The sequence below is a fragment of the Chrysemys picta genome, chromosome 21 (assembly GCF_011386835.1).
Source record: "Chrysemys picta bellii isolate R12L10 chromosome 21, ASM1138683v2, whole genome shotgun sequence".
Lineage (NCBI taxonomy): Eukaryota > Metazoa > Chordata > Testudines > Emydidae > Chrysemys > Chrysemys picta.
Genome location: NC_088811.1, coordinates 15,405,116 through 15,420,068, shown reverse-complemented (window position 1 = coordinate 15,420,068; position 14,953 = coordinate 15,405,116). Strand labels below are relative to the sequence as shown.

Genomic DNA, 14,953 nt, shown 5'->3' with positions numbered 1-14,953 from the left:
GAGAATGGTCATGAATAAATATTTAGTTCACTGGGACCATCTGAGAACAGAGTCTGTCAGTCACATCCTCTCCTATTCTATAAAATGGGAGACATCCAATTCCTTGATGATTACTTATAAATGTTGCAAGTTAACACAGTTCTAAGTTCTTCTACTTAACATGTTAGTTAATACCTGCAAGAGGAACTTTCCAAGCAGCTCTCACTGTTTAACTGAGAGAAGTTCCACAACAGAACTATCAAAGTGCCATCTCCTACCTTTCTATAAGAAGTGGAGAGCAAAGTCAGTAGCAGATTAGTGAGTGGTACGGAATCGATCAGACGTTGAATTCTCTGAATTGATGTGCTCTGAGCCATGACGTTCAGCACTGCTGGGGGACCATCAGTCTCCCATCCCTAGGGGACAGCATCAAAGGACGGTTCAAAGTATGTTCCAAAGAAGAAGACTATTTAAGAAAATCAGTGTGCCACCTTCTCACCTTGTGTAGTGCCTCCACCTGCAGATCTTGAAAGAGGGATGTTAAGAGTTTGATGGCATGATTTGCTAACACCACTGACAGAACACCAAACCCCTGATGTCTGCAGAAAAAGAAAAGGTCTTAATATTAATATTTTAATCACTACTCTAATGCTATTGACTTGTCTTCTATAGGAACTGCCAAAGAATTACCAACTCAATCCCTCCATTTTACCTCACTTTGTCACCTCTGAGGTCTTTAAACCAGACTGTATCAAATATTCTGAACTCTTAGAGTATCAGCAACATTGCCTGATGCTTATATCAATTACATTTACGTCTCATTTGCAATACCGGACAGATCAAGTGTATACAATTTAAATTTGTACAATAAGGGGAACAGGATAATTAATTTTAGCATTTAGTTCAAGTGAAAATAATAAATTCACTTGAAAATATTCTTCCACCTGAAGGCAAGGCTTACACATTCCTACCACCCCACAACTGCATCTGCTACTTTAGAGTCATGAACTGATTGGGGGAGAGGAGGCTCACTGAAGAGTGCCAAACCCTACTAGACAGAAATCTAGGCTCTGCTCACCCCATGGTACACAATGCCTCATCTAGTCCAATACAAGATATATCCCCTCTTCCCCCTCCCGCCCCCCGAAAATACCTGGCGCTAAGCCTGAAGTGGAATCTTCATACTCCTTTACAGATTAAAAAAAAACCTCCTCTTACTAAGTACTAGCTAAAAAAGAGGCACAATATAATTTGTGAAAAATTAAAGCAATTTCTCAGTCATCTCACTCAGTTTAAACTGAAAGGAAGAAAACTGGAGAAATATGAAGGGGTTGATTATGAAGGTGGGGTGGGTGGGGGCAGGAAGTCTCTTCAAGAAGACAATCAGACTCAGAGGTAACAGTCACGGTGTAACAGAAAAATATCATAGTGATGTGCTTAAACTGATTAACTTAGTGGAGGTATTCACATACCCTTTCCCAGGTCCCAACTTGGGAGACCCAACTCCCTCTTTGGTACGAGCAATAATGTCTCTGACTCGAAGAGCAGCCAATGGGTCTTTCTCCTTTCCTTTATCGGCCAGGGCGGTGGGGTTGAGGTTCAAGATGAGGAAGAGGCTGTTGAGCAAACACCAGGCCCCAAGCAGCTGGAAATTCTGATAATGCTAGCATTTGAACAGTGAAAAAAAACAGACACAACAATGTAAATCCAACTGACCAAATGCACCACCACAAAGTTATAACAAAGAAAAGGTTCCCGATGGGATGGGATTATTACCTCTCCCCCTGCACGGCGCGAGTTGCTGATGGCTTGACCAATCATTTCATATATCTCAAGCTGTAAGTAAAACCAAAAACCTTTGTAATCTTGCAGTGTTCTTTTAGACAAGTCACTAAACCATTCCACGCACTACTCAAACACCCTTCTCTGAAGCTCCACAGTAAACCTCCCCACCGCAAACTCTCAGATATTACTGGCTTATATTGGTATCAATCTTTCTTCAGGTGTCAGCAAGTCCTGTGCCAGGGACCAAGAGAAGCTCAAACAATTAAAAAAGGTAGGCACTTCCATGTGTAAGACCTAAACGGAGTTTCCCCCAGTCCTTTGCCTCGTTGACAAAAATAAAGTGAAAACAAGACAACTGCTCTCCCTTAAGCAGTTGCATTCCACACCATCAACTTACACATTTCTGTACAATGGTGGCAGCATCATTTTCGTAATCATCTTCTTTAGAACTTGTGGATCCAGTTCGTACCTGCTGGGTGCTGCCCACGTGCAGGATTGCCATGCATGTTGCCACACTCACACCTGATGAAAGAAGAGGGCAAAGGACCACATTACAGTTAAAAGCTGATCTTGGAAATCTACATTCCTGTTCACTTACACTACAGTCAGCAGTGCAGAAACTACACATGGAGTTGACTAGGCCAGGAATATTCACCATTCCAGTTGGAAGAAGAGAGGATATTTTCAGTTACCCTAAAACAACAAAGTTACATACAACCTAATACTCAGGAGGGAATCTGATGTAGCAGAAATTATTAATAGAGAAAACTTTACACATTGATTACACATTTTCATAATTCTGGGGTGCTTACACACACTTGGGAGACAGGGCTGAATTCTGGGTATAACTAGCAAATCTAAAGGATAAACTCTGGGAAACATTCTAAGTCCTGAATAACAAAGCAAAGCAGAAAAGGTGAAAGATGACAACTAAGGAAGTGTTTCATTACTGAACTTGTGCATCCCAAGATCAGGTTTGCAAGGACTGCCAACATTACCTAATGCGCCCTCAGTCACAGAAACGCTGCATTAGCACTGTCCATGGACATTTTGGTGACATTACAACAATTTCCTGCTTAACCTGAACACAATACTACTGACTCAGCCTTCAGATTTACAAAAAGGAAAGGGCACACTCGATTCCTAGTGCTATAGGCTGGGAATTCTGTGTTACAGAGGCAAACCCCTGGGAATTCAGCATGCCTCTTGCTCCATCCAATCAAGGTCAGCCTTCAAAGAGTGTCCTTTTGAGTCCTCCCTCAGCACGAAGGGAGGAGGTCATTGTTTGGGTCTCAGAGGTGCAGGTTACAAAGCAGGGAAAATGCAGAGCTACTTAGGGCTCCAGGGAGAGTGGGGAGAGAGAAAAGACTTTTGATCTCTAGAAACATGATGCTACCAAAGGACATTAACTCACCTGCATAAAGGCAGCTGAGGGCAAGAACCGTCACATCCTGCAGCCGTGTGGGAGTCAGGGGCTCCAACACAGGGAGAGACAAAGTATCCAATGCCATGGTCACATCTATCACCAGCGAATGAAACCTATAACAATCATTGAAATGAGTTAAGAAAAGCACAGTACACTCTGGAGAGGACTTTCTGGCATCAAATGTTTAACAGAAGAGAGACAGTGGCCAGTACTGAATCCCTTGTACATTCGCACTCTCATATATAACATACCCAATATTAACGAAGGAAGAAGCATTGAAATCTCTTACCCATTGCGGACTGCAGTGGCATCTGCTACAGTGGCTGGCATAATGAAAAACGAGTTGGCCGACACTGCATCCTGAAATCGATTTATGTATCGCAAAAAGTAAGGGAGGTTCAGACACACTCGCAGCAACTTTTCAGAGCCACCTATCAGAGAAAAAACGGGTCATTGTTTTACCTTTGTTGTTCCACTGGGTGGCTTTAAAACTAGAATTAAGGTGACAGAGTGGATGAGTCACTGGCTTAAATCAGTGGGAATAAAAATTTTCCCCATATTTCACCTGTGGCATTATCTGTAAAATGAATGCAGTTGCAATTTGTTGTGAGGAAATATAGGGATGGCACCACAGATTAGGTAATTGGGATAGAGAGACTTAATTTAAAATCTCGTTTAAATACACCACAGGATAGCAGCCAAAAAAGTAACAGAAAATGTTTGTGTGGCTATGTGGAAGGTCTCATGCTCATCTTGTGTGGTACATTACACCTAACTTATGCAGCAGCGACTCCCAACCCCATCACTCATGCCCAGACCGAATGCCATCCCTTGTCATTTTACACTGCCTTTTCTATGTATCATTGTTATTTGCATGTAAGTGAAATCATCATCTGCCTCCTGTTCCTAACAAACAAGTATCCACATCACAGCCACCATCTTTATTGGCAATCTCAATACAAAGCACTCATGCAGGATGAGCTCAACCTCCACCCATAGAGCTAGTTCTTTCAGGTTAGGCATGGCAGGGTGTGACATAGGGCAGGCTTGCACTATTGTTACCCATGTTGCATCTCTGCAGTAGAGGACTTCAGGCTCCAGGGATCACATTCTGGGACCTTCCAAGAACACTTTTTTTTTATTATTATTATTATTATTATTAAATTAAAAGCTCATTCTTACCAAGCTCTTGCAGGCTGGCTACATTCTGAGCAATGAATATACTTTTGGTCTTCGCCGCAGAAGCTTGATCTGTAGATGTCTGATTATCACTTTCTCCTTCCACCTAATAAACAAGCAGATGTTAAATACAGCAGTGGTTCTCAACCAGGGGTTCAAGGCCCCCTGGGGGGCCACGAGCAGTTTCAGGGGGTCCACCAAGCAGGGCCAGCATTAGACACGCTGGGGCCCAAGGCAGAAAGCCAAAGCCTCAGCACATGGGGTGGAAGTCCAGGGCCCCGAGCCTCACCACCTGGGGCTGAAGCCTGAGCAATGTAGCTTTGTGGCGTCGGTCCCCAGGCAATTGCTGTGATTGCTACCCCCAACCCCGGCCCTGGCTTTTATATGCAGAAAACCAGTTGTGGCACAGTTGGACCTTGGAGAACTCCTGAAATACAGGACAACCAGCACCTGTTACTGCAGGTCTATTTATGGGAATGAAACCGATCTACAACACAACTCAACAAGGAGCCACGCCTACAAAGATGTTCGCTTTCCATACTGTGATAAATCAACCACCAAAAAATTTACCATACTTTCCTCCACCTCATTGCCACTCACCCACATGCAAATGAGATTTAACCAGTGCAGAAGAGCTTCATCTGAGTATATATATTAAAAGTCCCTGTTCATCTCCTGTAGCCTTCTGTCCATCCCTATGCTCACACAATAGTATTAGGAACATGGCACTTCTATTCTAAGGCTGTTTGTTCACCTGGGTGTCTGGAACAAGAGATGGTGATGCTGTCACTCTAGGGTTAAAAACTGATGTCAGTTGATTCAGGAAGTTCATCTGCACCTCTTTCTGTCGCAGTTCAGGGTTCACTGGAGAGGCCAACTCTTTCTGATCCTCCACTGCAGGTGCAGAAGAAGAGGGTCATTCCACATGTCAAGGGTAGGAAGAGTGCAGTGCTTTGTATACCTAAGGGAAGTACTGCACTGAAACAACAAGCATGTGCTAAGATTACATTGAAGCACTTACCATCCGAGAGGGTTTTGATGGTCTGAGGCAGCTTGGCTGATTTCATCATTGCTGTGAAAGTAATAATTTCAGTTCTGTCCAGGCGGCTGCAGCCAGTGCAGAGCCCCTTTATCAGCAGAATCAGGTGTTTCTACAAAAAGAAGGACACCAAATCAAATCCAAATGCTCTTGTTCCCTATTTTTCCCTCAACACTGATTCCCTCTGGGGCATCTGGCATTGGCCCCTGTCAGAAGACAGGATATTGGGGTAGATGCACCTTTGGTCTGACCCAGTAGGGCCATTCTTATGTTCTCCTCACAGGCCAAAGCTGATCTCTCATCTAGGAGCATGGAAGGCAAAGAATAGCAGATGAGACAGTGTCCGGGACTTGAATCCTCTCCTTGCTACAGAACAGCACTTGGAGAAGCAATCTTTCCGATAATGCACTCAGGTTCAGAACAAGTAAGTGATCACACTGTGTCTGAGCCTCAGAAGCCAATTTACCTTTAGGGTTTTAATTGACTGTGAAACTCTGCAACCTGTTTTCTTTTTGTGGAAGAGAAAAATTCTCCTTAGGGAGAGGAACACATGACCAGAGAGGAGTTTGTTTCTTACACAAGAAGAACAAATGGGTTAGCAATGCAGAAGCATCTCTCAAGATCACAATATTAAAGCAAAGCAGAATAGATGTTCAGAGTTCTATTTAATCACAAATCTGCAGGCAATGCTCATCTCAATGCCTGCACACAGGAATTCTGGAAAAAGAAGGCATTAACAAGGAAGATCCAGTAGGTTATGAGTACCATGTGTGGCAGGCGGGCAAGGGAAGGTGGATTAGGTCACTTTCCGTCCCTACAGAAGCGTTTCCTGTCTCTCTCCTTTTTCCTTCACCCCCACAACCCTTACCCAACTGAGGATGCAGCAACAAGATGATGTTACAAGTTATACCCTTTTAGGGCACTAAATCTTAAATATTTCTAAAATAACTTTGAATCCTGCACTGGAGCAGACACTAAGAAGGAAGAAGCCATGCACCCTTTCTCTGATACAGTTCTGCTTCCAGTCTCAAAATCCACCCTTTGACTCACCTGTGAAACAGCACATGCCTCATCTGGGTTTTCAAGTCGCAGTAGTGAGAATTCGATCAGAACTTTACAAGCAGCAGCCACGGACTGCAGCTGGTTCCTGGGGACTACAAAAGTAAAAGGCTTGTATCATTTAACCCCACCTTCTGAGAATTCAACCACTGCAATACGTTCTTAACGATACCGAAGAAAACAGTACGCAAGAGAGAGAAGAGAGGGTCTGATCCCAATACTCTTATAAATAGCACCTCACTCCACAATTAGTCCCAGTAACTTCAACAGAACCACTTGCAGAGTAAAATCTTCTATCAATACAGTATATTTCTTTATTAGACAATAACATACAAGGAACATCTGTAAAGCAAGAATAATTATCTATACTGGTGTAAGGGCCATCATAGATACAAGGGATACTATAATAGTATTTGCTATTTTGCATTACAATGACACTAAAAGGCTTCAATGAATAATGAGAAAAGTCATAAAGCCAAGAGTTCACCATTAGTTTTGTATTAGATTTCACTTACAATGCCTAGATTCTTAGGTCTGTGCTTCCCCCACACTTGTAAACAGGCTGCCGGAACAATGGCTGGCAAGTGCCAGACCCACAAACTCTTCATTAACATCCGATTCAGAAAACAGACTTGAAGCAAGTACCAAAAGAATTACATCCCTGTCACTAGACAAGAAATAGGACATGCTGAACACTTACTTAGGCCACACACTGTAGTGATGTAATGAGTGGAGAGCGCAACAAAGGAGGAGTAGAAGGGCTCATATTGTTTGTCATGGTGCAGGATTTCAGATTCACTGCAATAAGAAAACATAGCAGGAAAGCAAGTCAGTTGTATAAAATACTAGTGAATGTTTGAGTGCTTTGAAAATGTGACGTATTTATTAATACATGGAAGGCAAGATGATTTAAATTCCAAAAATATATTCAAAATAAAACATGTGGAATAAAACTATTTTTCTCTGAGCAATGTAGCATCTCTGCTCTTCGCTGTGTGCAAGGAGCTCTCTGACATCATCCATCTGGACTTCTGCATAAACAGTGAAGAGGAAAATACCAAGGTCAAAATCCACTGTGGATCTGAGAAGAGAATTCTGATGCAATAAACATTTTGCCCTTATGCCTTCAAGAATTTGGCACATTTTGCCTTTACTCCCAAGATTCCCTTCTATTACTTTTTAACAGAGGATCATTCTCATCTTAGCTGCCTATAAGTTTTGTACTGTTGGCCGGGGTTTGCAAGTACGGGAGACATTAACATTCATTCTCTGTCAGAGCACAGAACCAACCGGAGCTCAGGCAATTCTGCAGAATGGAGGGTTCAAAACAGTCAGCTATAGTGACAAATATAGCAACATATTTTGTGAAGAGAAGAAAGGAAGGGAAATTTTGGCAGAGCTGCCACACATTTGGAGAAAAATACATTTGCTGGAATCTGTCCCAGAGGCAAAGACATGTGGCCTCCAAGATTCATTTATGATTTTTTTGTGCGCCCCACATAAATCAATATCAATGCTGGAAACAAACTGTTCACTTCCAGTGAAGGAAATAATGTCAGCTCAAATGTCGGACTAAAAACAGTAAAATCAAAAGCCACCCCTATGTGCATGAAAGCTCTTTAAAAATAATTGCAGATTAGTTTTTTGCTTGACCGTCAGGGAGAATGAAGACGACTTAACCACAGAACAGATATAGATGGGCAGTGGCAGTTCAAGCTTCACACACTGCCCCACTGATGTGCCTCAGGGATAGGCCCCCTTGGAATGAGAAGGTAGCTGTGTCTTAAGAGCTAATTCAGTCCTCAGTTTTTCCTGTGACTGACATAGTGGTGCCTATTGTGGTGACATGGTGTGGTGTGGATCTCTGTCCACTAGCTAATGAATCATATCACACGAGCCATCAGATGGTAGTAACTGTCATTCAGTACCGACTAGATTTGAACTAGTAATTTAGGCTGAAAGACTTGCCCATTGGTCATAGAAAAATGTGGTGATGTGGTTTGACGGCCTACAGAAGACACTTTGCAGCGACAAATGAGATACTTCAGTTCAAACCCTGGAATCTGCCTAAATTCAGCAGAGGCAGGGGAAACAGCTAGAATAGTTTCTAAACTTTCTGGCCAGGGCAAGACTTGCATTGGATATAAATATAATCTGTTGCCCTCCTGAAAGGGGGAAGAATTCTCCCATCGCTATAGGATTATTATTTAATCATTTATACTCCTTTACCATCTAGAGACCTCAACTGAGAGGCTGATATCCGGACTCTAATATGGTGACTTGCACAGACACATAGTAAGATACAGTCCTGCCCCAAGAAGCTTACGACTGAAGACAAAAGGCAAGAGAATGAAAGCATTTTTCTCATTTCACAGACAGGGGAACTGAGGCAGAGAGAAATTAAGTGACCTGCCTATGATAATACTGAGTCTGCAGAAGAGGCAGCATTGAACCTAGCTCACCTGAGTCACAGTCCAGTGTCTTAACCACAAGACTATCCTTCCTCTCAGTACATTGTTTTTCTTCAATTTCTGTGCCTGCCTGCTCTCTGACTGCATGATTGACTTTATCCTGTCCAGTTACCACTGCTTCGGAAGCAGACAAAGATCCAAGAGCAGTTAGAGTGCCCTGGCGCTCAGCTAACATTTTCATGACAGTGTCTCTGGACCCCTGTTGAGGTCCATGACTGTTCAGTGACAGACCATGCAGCACTATGAAACTGACAAAGAATGATTTCCCTAACCCCCCTGATCAGATATGTAATAAATCAAATAGAGACAGTGAGGGAAATGTTGGAATAAGGTCTGAGTGGAGGAAAAACTCTCAACCTATTAAAATAAATTTATGGAAAACAAGTGGAAGATACCTTTGCAGTTTCCTGACTCTAATCTCATTGGATGATCTGCCTCTCCCAATATTCAGCTGAAGAATCCCTATCTTAGTTTTCTGCCTCCCTAGAGTTTAGGCATTTGAAACAGAAACTCTCCCCACTTCCAAAGTGAATCTAGAAGTACTCCTACAGCTTCGTCTTAAATCCCTGGAAACATGAGAGGAAGTTTAATACTTACTATTTCATACTGTCTACATGCCTGGTTATATGCTCCAGTGATTTCCACAGCACTACATTTATTATTTATCAGTACTCTGCAGCTATTTATTTTTAGGAAGTTCTTGTCAGCCAGCCACTTAGGAACAAACACTTTGCCACACCAGATCAAAACAATGAACCCTCAGGTTTGGTATCCTGTCTCCTGCAGGCAAAATACACCACACCCTTATGTTACCTGCACACTGGTGTAATCTTAAACATCCAGGAGGAGGAGACAAGGAACAATTCCCTGCTGACCTGTGCAGTGATCAGTTAATGACCTGTCTTTTCTATTTTCTAGTCACATTTTGCCATCTTATTGTGAAACTTATCAGAATAGAGTAAACTGTGCTACATTCCCTCTCTGAGGGATGAAGACAGCAGGTCTGTAGCTCTGAATTCAAAACTATTTTATTTAACTTTTACATAGGCAAGAGCAATCAGTAAGATTCCAGGGGCTTCATTTGATGATCTTCAGTTACAAAAAAAACAAACAAAAAAAACAAAAAAAAAACAAAAACACTGATTTTCTAAGATTCACCCCTTCCTACCTCTTGCCAGTATTTTACTCTCATGTTATAAACCTAATTCAGATGCAAGAACAACAATGCCTACTAATACAAATGGAAATTGTATGTGGATGTAGGGTAGCATAAAGCTCTTAGTTTTTAATAATTTGGAAGTTCTCAGTACAATTTATTCCTGTAATTTAGGAATCAGACAGTTTCACCATAAATCCAAAGAATCTAGAGGCTTGAAAATAAACCTCTCCAACGTTTATATTCTCACGTGTTCAGATTCACTAGTAGGTTTTGCTCTTCCACCTTTGTGCAGAATCGTAAATTAGCAGCAACATCCATACGTGATGTATTTAAAGAGAACAAGCAAGAACAATCTGGGATCCAACAATCTGGCAGCTATTCTCAGCTATTACTGATCTGTTGTGTAAGGCAAATTGTGTGATTACTAATCCCCCCAGGGTTACCTGAGGCCAAAGGCAGAGGAACTAGAATGCAGGGAAATGAAATGTAGCACATTTTGATTTGAAGAGGAGAGATCTGGGGGTTTTTTATTATGAAAAGAGCAGTCGCATAGTCAATAAGTAATTGATATTATCAGCAGGTCTGTTTTTGTAAATAATGAAGCACAGCAAAAATATTCAACTGTGTAACTTATGTTGGGGCACAAATGTCTGTTAGATTATATTAAACATTCTTCACCATGATGAAATCTTATTTCACACACAATCAGAACCCTCTGAAACACATATATAAACACAGATTGGAATCTTGGTTAATATTCCAGTAGCACCCAGAGACTCTAATCATCAGCAGGGCCCCATTGTGCTGTTTGGACTTGAGCCAGTGTCTGTTGACTTTGGTGGTTCAGGATCAGGCCCTTTACGTACAATAGTTATCACTAGGGCCTCCCTCTCGAAGAGGAATAGATGGACTCAAAAAAAAGTTGTCTTAATGTGTGAACATCTCCCCCGAGTCTGTCCCGTTTGACTCAAAGAAACTTTTTTGTATACACACTGGATTCCAAGTTGATGGTGCAATTTCACATCATTAATTTCATAATTCAAAGTTAATTGTACAATATTTAAGCAAGAGGGCCCAAACTTACTAGCTGCCAAACATATGTCATTATGAAAACTCCTCCCTTAAACTGTTAATGCCTAAACCTAAGAACCAAAAGCAGCAGTTCTCAGGAAAATAGGTCACATCCTATTTTTGAAAGTTATTTCAAAGTGTTTAAAATACATGCACTCTTTATTTATTCAGACTGTATTACATTATGCTTATCATGACGACAACTGTGCACCTCATGGATGTCATGAATTACACCCGCTGATACACCCATTAGAAAATTCGACAGTATCTTTTTGAAAATAACTTCTACCATGTCTAAAAGTTGAGCCTGGTTTAAAATATTATCATATGCATTATCTTCTGTTTTCTCTCTCAGTTAAGGGTCCTCAAATCCATAGGGTTACGTAGCACCACAGTGGGGCCACAGTCTGAAACAGGAGGTCCAATCTTACAAAGCACAGAGTGCCCTCAACTCCCATAAGCTTCAGTGAGTCTGGAGTCAAGTATCGGGGGGTAGCCGTGTTAGTCTGTACCTACAAAAACAACAAGGAGTCTGGTGGCACCTTAAAGACTAACAGATTTATTTGGGTATAAGATTTCGTGGGTAAAAACCTCACTTCTTCAGATGCATAGAGTGAAGGTGCAGTGATGAATTTGCCTACTCGACAGCTGAGATCCACAAGAGAAAGGCTATGCTAGGGAAGCCTTCAAAAGCAGGATTTGCAGGAAGGTTCTTGAATAGCATAAACACATATGCAGGTTTCTAGGTGAACCATCATATACATACGTGAAAAAGCTTCCTGCTCTAGGGGTCTACTGTTTGGGGTATTTTGTCTGATTTGGCAAAACAATGTTTTATTGTAACTGTTTTCCTAATGTGTCAAGTTTAGGATTGTTTTGTTTTTTGCTTCCTAACAGGCAATATATTTCTCTGTAACTGAAAATAGTGTGGTGGTGTTCATACTTAAAGTTTACGCTATACAAGAACTATTTAATAAACCATCAGTCATGCATTAATAACTTTAGAAAATATTCCCAATGGCAAATACACTATGCACTCAAAATGAGACACCTCCAGCTTCTAGGAAAGACAGACCAGACCAGAATCTTGCCTTTGAGTAAAACTTCCACCTCTGTATTTCTTAAAAATAGTTTCAGTGACAGAACCTAAATCCAAACCCATTTAATCTAAATGAGATGAAGATCTAGTACGCCATTGTCCAAGGACCTCAATAGTTTGCATTATGCAGCATATAAGACCATAACACATTTTAAACCAGAGAAATATGAAGACAGAAGTCTAGAAATATGTGAAGGGTATAACTGCCAAGGATAAGGCAGAGCTCATCTTTTTTACAAGACACCAATTAGCTACAGAAAATGGGGAAAAGGGAGATGAACCCTATCCCCACTTGTGAGCTCCCGAGGGCAACAATCTGAGAAGCCCAGACTCTCAGAAGTTGGGAAGCGGCAGGGTGCTAGTGATCCTACCAGGGTGTTCCCCCTGGACACTGCTTGGGAGTTCCATTTTCCATAGTAGCCTCGGGCTAGCGGCCGCTGGATACATTTCAGCCCCACCCCATCCCTGCCAGGAATAGGGAAAGTGCTGACCCCTTCCCCTGCCCCTTCCTGCTGGGGGCGCCCGCCAGTCTAGCCCTCCCCAGGCCTCCCAGAGGATCCATTGACACCGCGCCGGGTCAGTTTCAGTCTGGGGCCGCTGGAGAAAGCGCTGAGCTGCCGCCGAGCGGTGCCTGCCTGCAGGCTCGGGGCTCTGCTCAGACGAGCGAGGCAGCGCTGGAGGGGCTCGGCCCTGAGCCGTCCCCCAAGCCGGCGGGGGCACAGGCGGAAAGGGGTGGGCGCTGCCTTGGGGTGGGGGAGGGTCAGCACCAGGCAGGGCGGGAGTGGGAGGGACAGGCGCGGCGCTGCTGGGGGCCCCTCTCCGACCCCGCCAGGTCCCCGCCCTCAGAGACGGGAGAAGCGGAGCGACACCCCCGCTGCCCCGGCCCCACCTCTCGATGACCGAGGCCAGCAGCTGCGGCAGCTCCCTCATCTCGAAGGCCGAGTAGGAGGCGGAGAGCAGCGGCCGCACCGCCACCTCCCAACCCGGCTCCCCCGGGGTCTCCGCTCCGCCACCCGACGCCGCCATCTTGTTGCCGCCTCCTCGGTTGGGGGGGGGAAGGGGAAGAGAGACAGGAAACGCTTCTGCGGGGACGGGAAGTGACCTAATCCACCCTCCCTTGCCTGCGCGCGACGCACGGTACTCCGGCTTAGCCGTATGACGTATACAGACGAGGGGGCGGGGCGCGAGAGGCGCGTCGCTGAGGCGCGTGCGCAGATGAGTCAGCAACATTTGGGCACATGCGCAGGAGACTATTTTCGTCCCCGCAAGCTGCGCATGTGCAGGAGGTGTATAAACTCGGACGCCTGTGCTCAGCTGTGCAGGTGTCAAGAGGCTGCGGAGGCAGCAGCCCGTAAACGGGTCAAGGTGGCCGGGGCAGATGTGTTGGGCTCTCACTCCTCCCCCACCCACTGCACCCAACCCTCTGCCAGAGCTTAGGATTGAAGCCAGGAGTCCTGTCTCCCCTAACCAGTGCCCCCTCCTGTCCTAGGACTGGCTGTCAGCTCACTGCTGCTGGGTCAGTCCCAGGCACTAGTGCGCATGCACCACAGGCAAAGGCACTGCTACTCCAAGTGTCTCAACCCACGCAGCTGTAACTCCTTCCCCGTTCGCTTTCACTCTACCTAGTTCGTCTTTTAGCACACAGTCTAGTCAAAGGGCACAGCACAGCTCTGTTTGGGGTTATTTAAAGTGTAACGCTTGGGCTGGGTTTAAGATATCACCGAGAGATGGGTGCTGTTAACAAAAGTAGGTACGGGCAGTTCCTCCCTCTTAGCATTTGTAAAACAGGTATAAAGAAGCTACTTTCTGAGCAATTAGAAAGAAACCAAACAAAATGGGAGTAAAAGGTGAAGACATACTAGCTCCTTGTCTTGGTCTTTAAGGCCCCTTGCCACATAGCCCTGCTCTCTGGCGTAGGGATTGTCTTCGTTAATGCTTCTCTGAACAGTGCCTCCTACAATGGGGCTCTTATCCTTGGTTGGTGTTCCAAGGCATTACAGTAATACAAACAGTGATCTGAACTATAACACCAAACATCCTTTTGTTTGTATTCAGAAGATATGTGATGAGCTGTGTCCTCACCAACTGTAGTTTTCTTTTGTCTCCTAGAGTGTAAACTTCCTTGTGGCAGGCATTATGTTTTCTTTGGCATTCTTTTCAGTACTAAGCACATTTATTTTTACATTGTTTTCATGAGGCAAGAGTACTCCTACTGGTTCAAGCGGGTACCACTGAGTTAGGACTGCTGAGTTCTACTCTCACACAGCTAGTAACATGCTAGATGCCTCAAGCTATTCACAAAGTCTCCGAGCCTCAGTTCTCCCTTCTTTAAAATTGGTAAGGCTAATTAGCTGCCGCGTGGGTGTATTGTGACCTCTAATTTACTAATTCTTAAAGTAATGAGATTCTCAGATGAAAGGTAAGGGATCTGGAATATTAATTAGTTGCAAGTTTTTAAAAGAAGTTAGAGGATAATTTGTTTTTTTTTTGTTTTTTTTTTCATTTTGTTTGTTATGCAGTGCTCAAAAGAGAGGTACGTCCCACTACCTATGTCCAGACTTACCTGGTAGACACTGACATCATGTGCAGTGGGGTAGAGGCCATCACCTCTACCCCTTGTTTACACTTAAGTGATTTAACAAGTGTCTTTGCATTTTTTGAATGGAGAAAAGGAGAAATACTTAAC

The 14,953-nt window shown here is 43.6% G+C and overlaps 1 protein-coding gene across 5 annotated transcripts in view; it reads right to left on the bottom strand.

Moving 5' to 3' along the window:
* Positions 1–13,336, bottom strand: part of UBR4 (ubiquitin protein ligase E3 component n-recognin 4) — a 117,548-nt gene extending 104,212 nt beyond the window's left edge. For all 5 annotated transcript variants that reach the window (XM_008167310.4, XM_008167312.4, XM_008167311.4 and 2 more), the window contains exons 1-13: positions 13,157–13,336; positions 7,168–7,265; positions 6,459–6,562; positions 5,391–5,520; positions 5,124–5,263; positions 4,373–4,475; positions 3,480–3,621; positions 3,179–3,303; positions 2,162–2,286; positions 1,756–1,815; positions 1,452–1,642; positions 479–578; positions 258–395 (exon numbers count right to left, since the gene is read on the bottom strand). In XM_008167310.4, the coding sequence (XP_008165532.2) occupies positions 258–395; positions 479–578; positions 1,452–1,642; positions 1,756–1,815; positions 2,162–2,286; positions 3,179–3,303; positions 3,480–3,621; positions 4,373–4,475; positions 5,124–5,263; positions 5,391–5,520; positions 6,459–6,562; positions 7,168–7,265; positions 13,157–13,293 (1,593 nt within the window). In that variant the 5' untranslated portion in view covers positions 13,294–13,336. The remainder of the gene's footprint in view (positions 1–257; positions 396–478; positions 579–1,451; positions 1,643–1,755; positions 1,816–2,161; positions 2,287–3,178; positions 3,304–3,479; positions 3,622–4,372; positions 4,476–5,123; positions 5,264–5,390; positions 5,521–6,458; positions 6,563–7,167; positions 7,266–13,156) is intronic.
* Between the last annotated feature and the right edge of the window lie 1,617 nt (positions 13,337–14,953).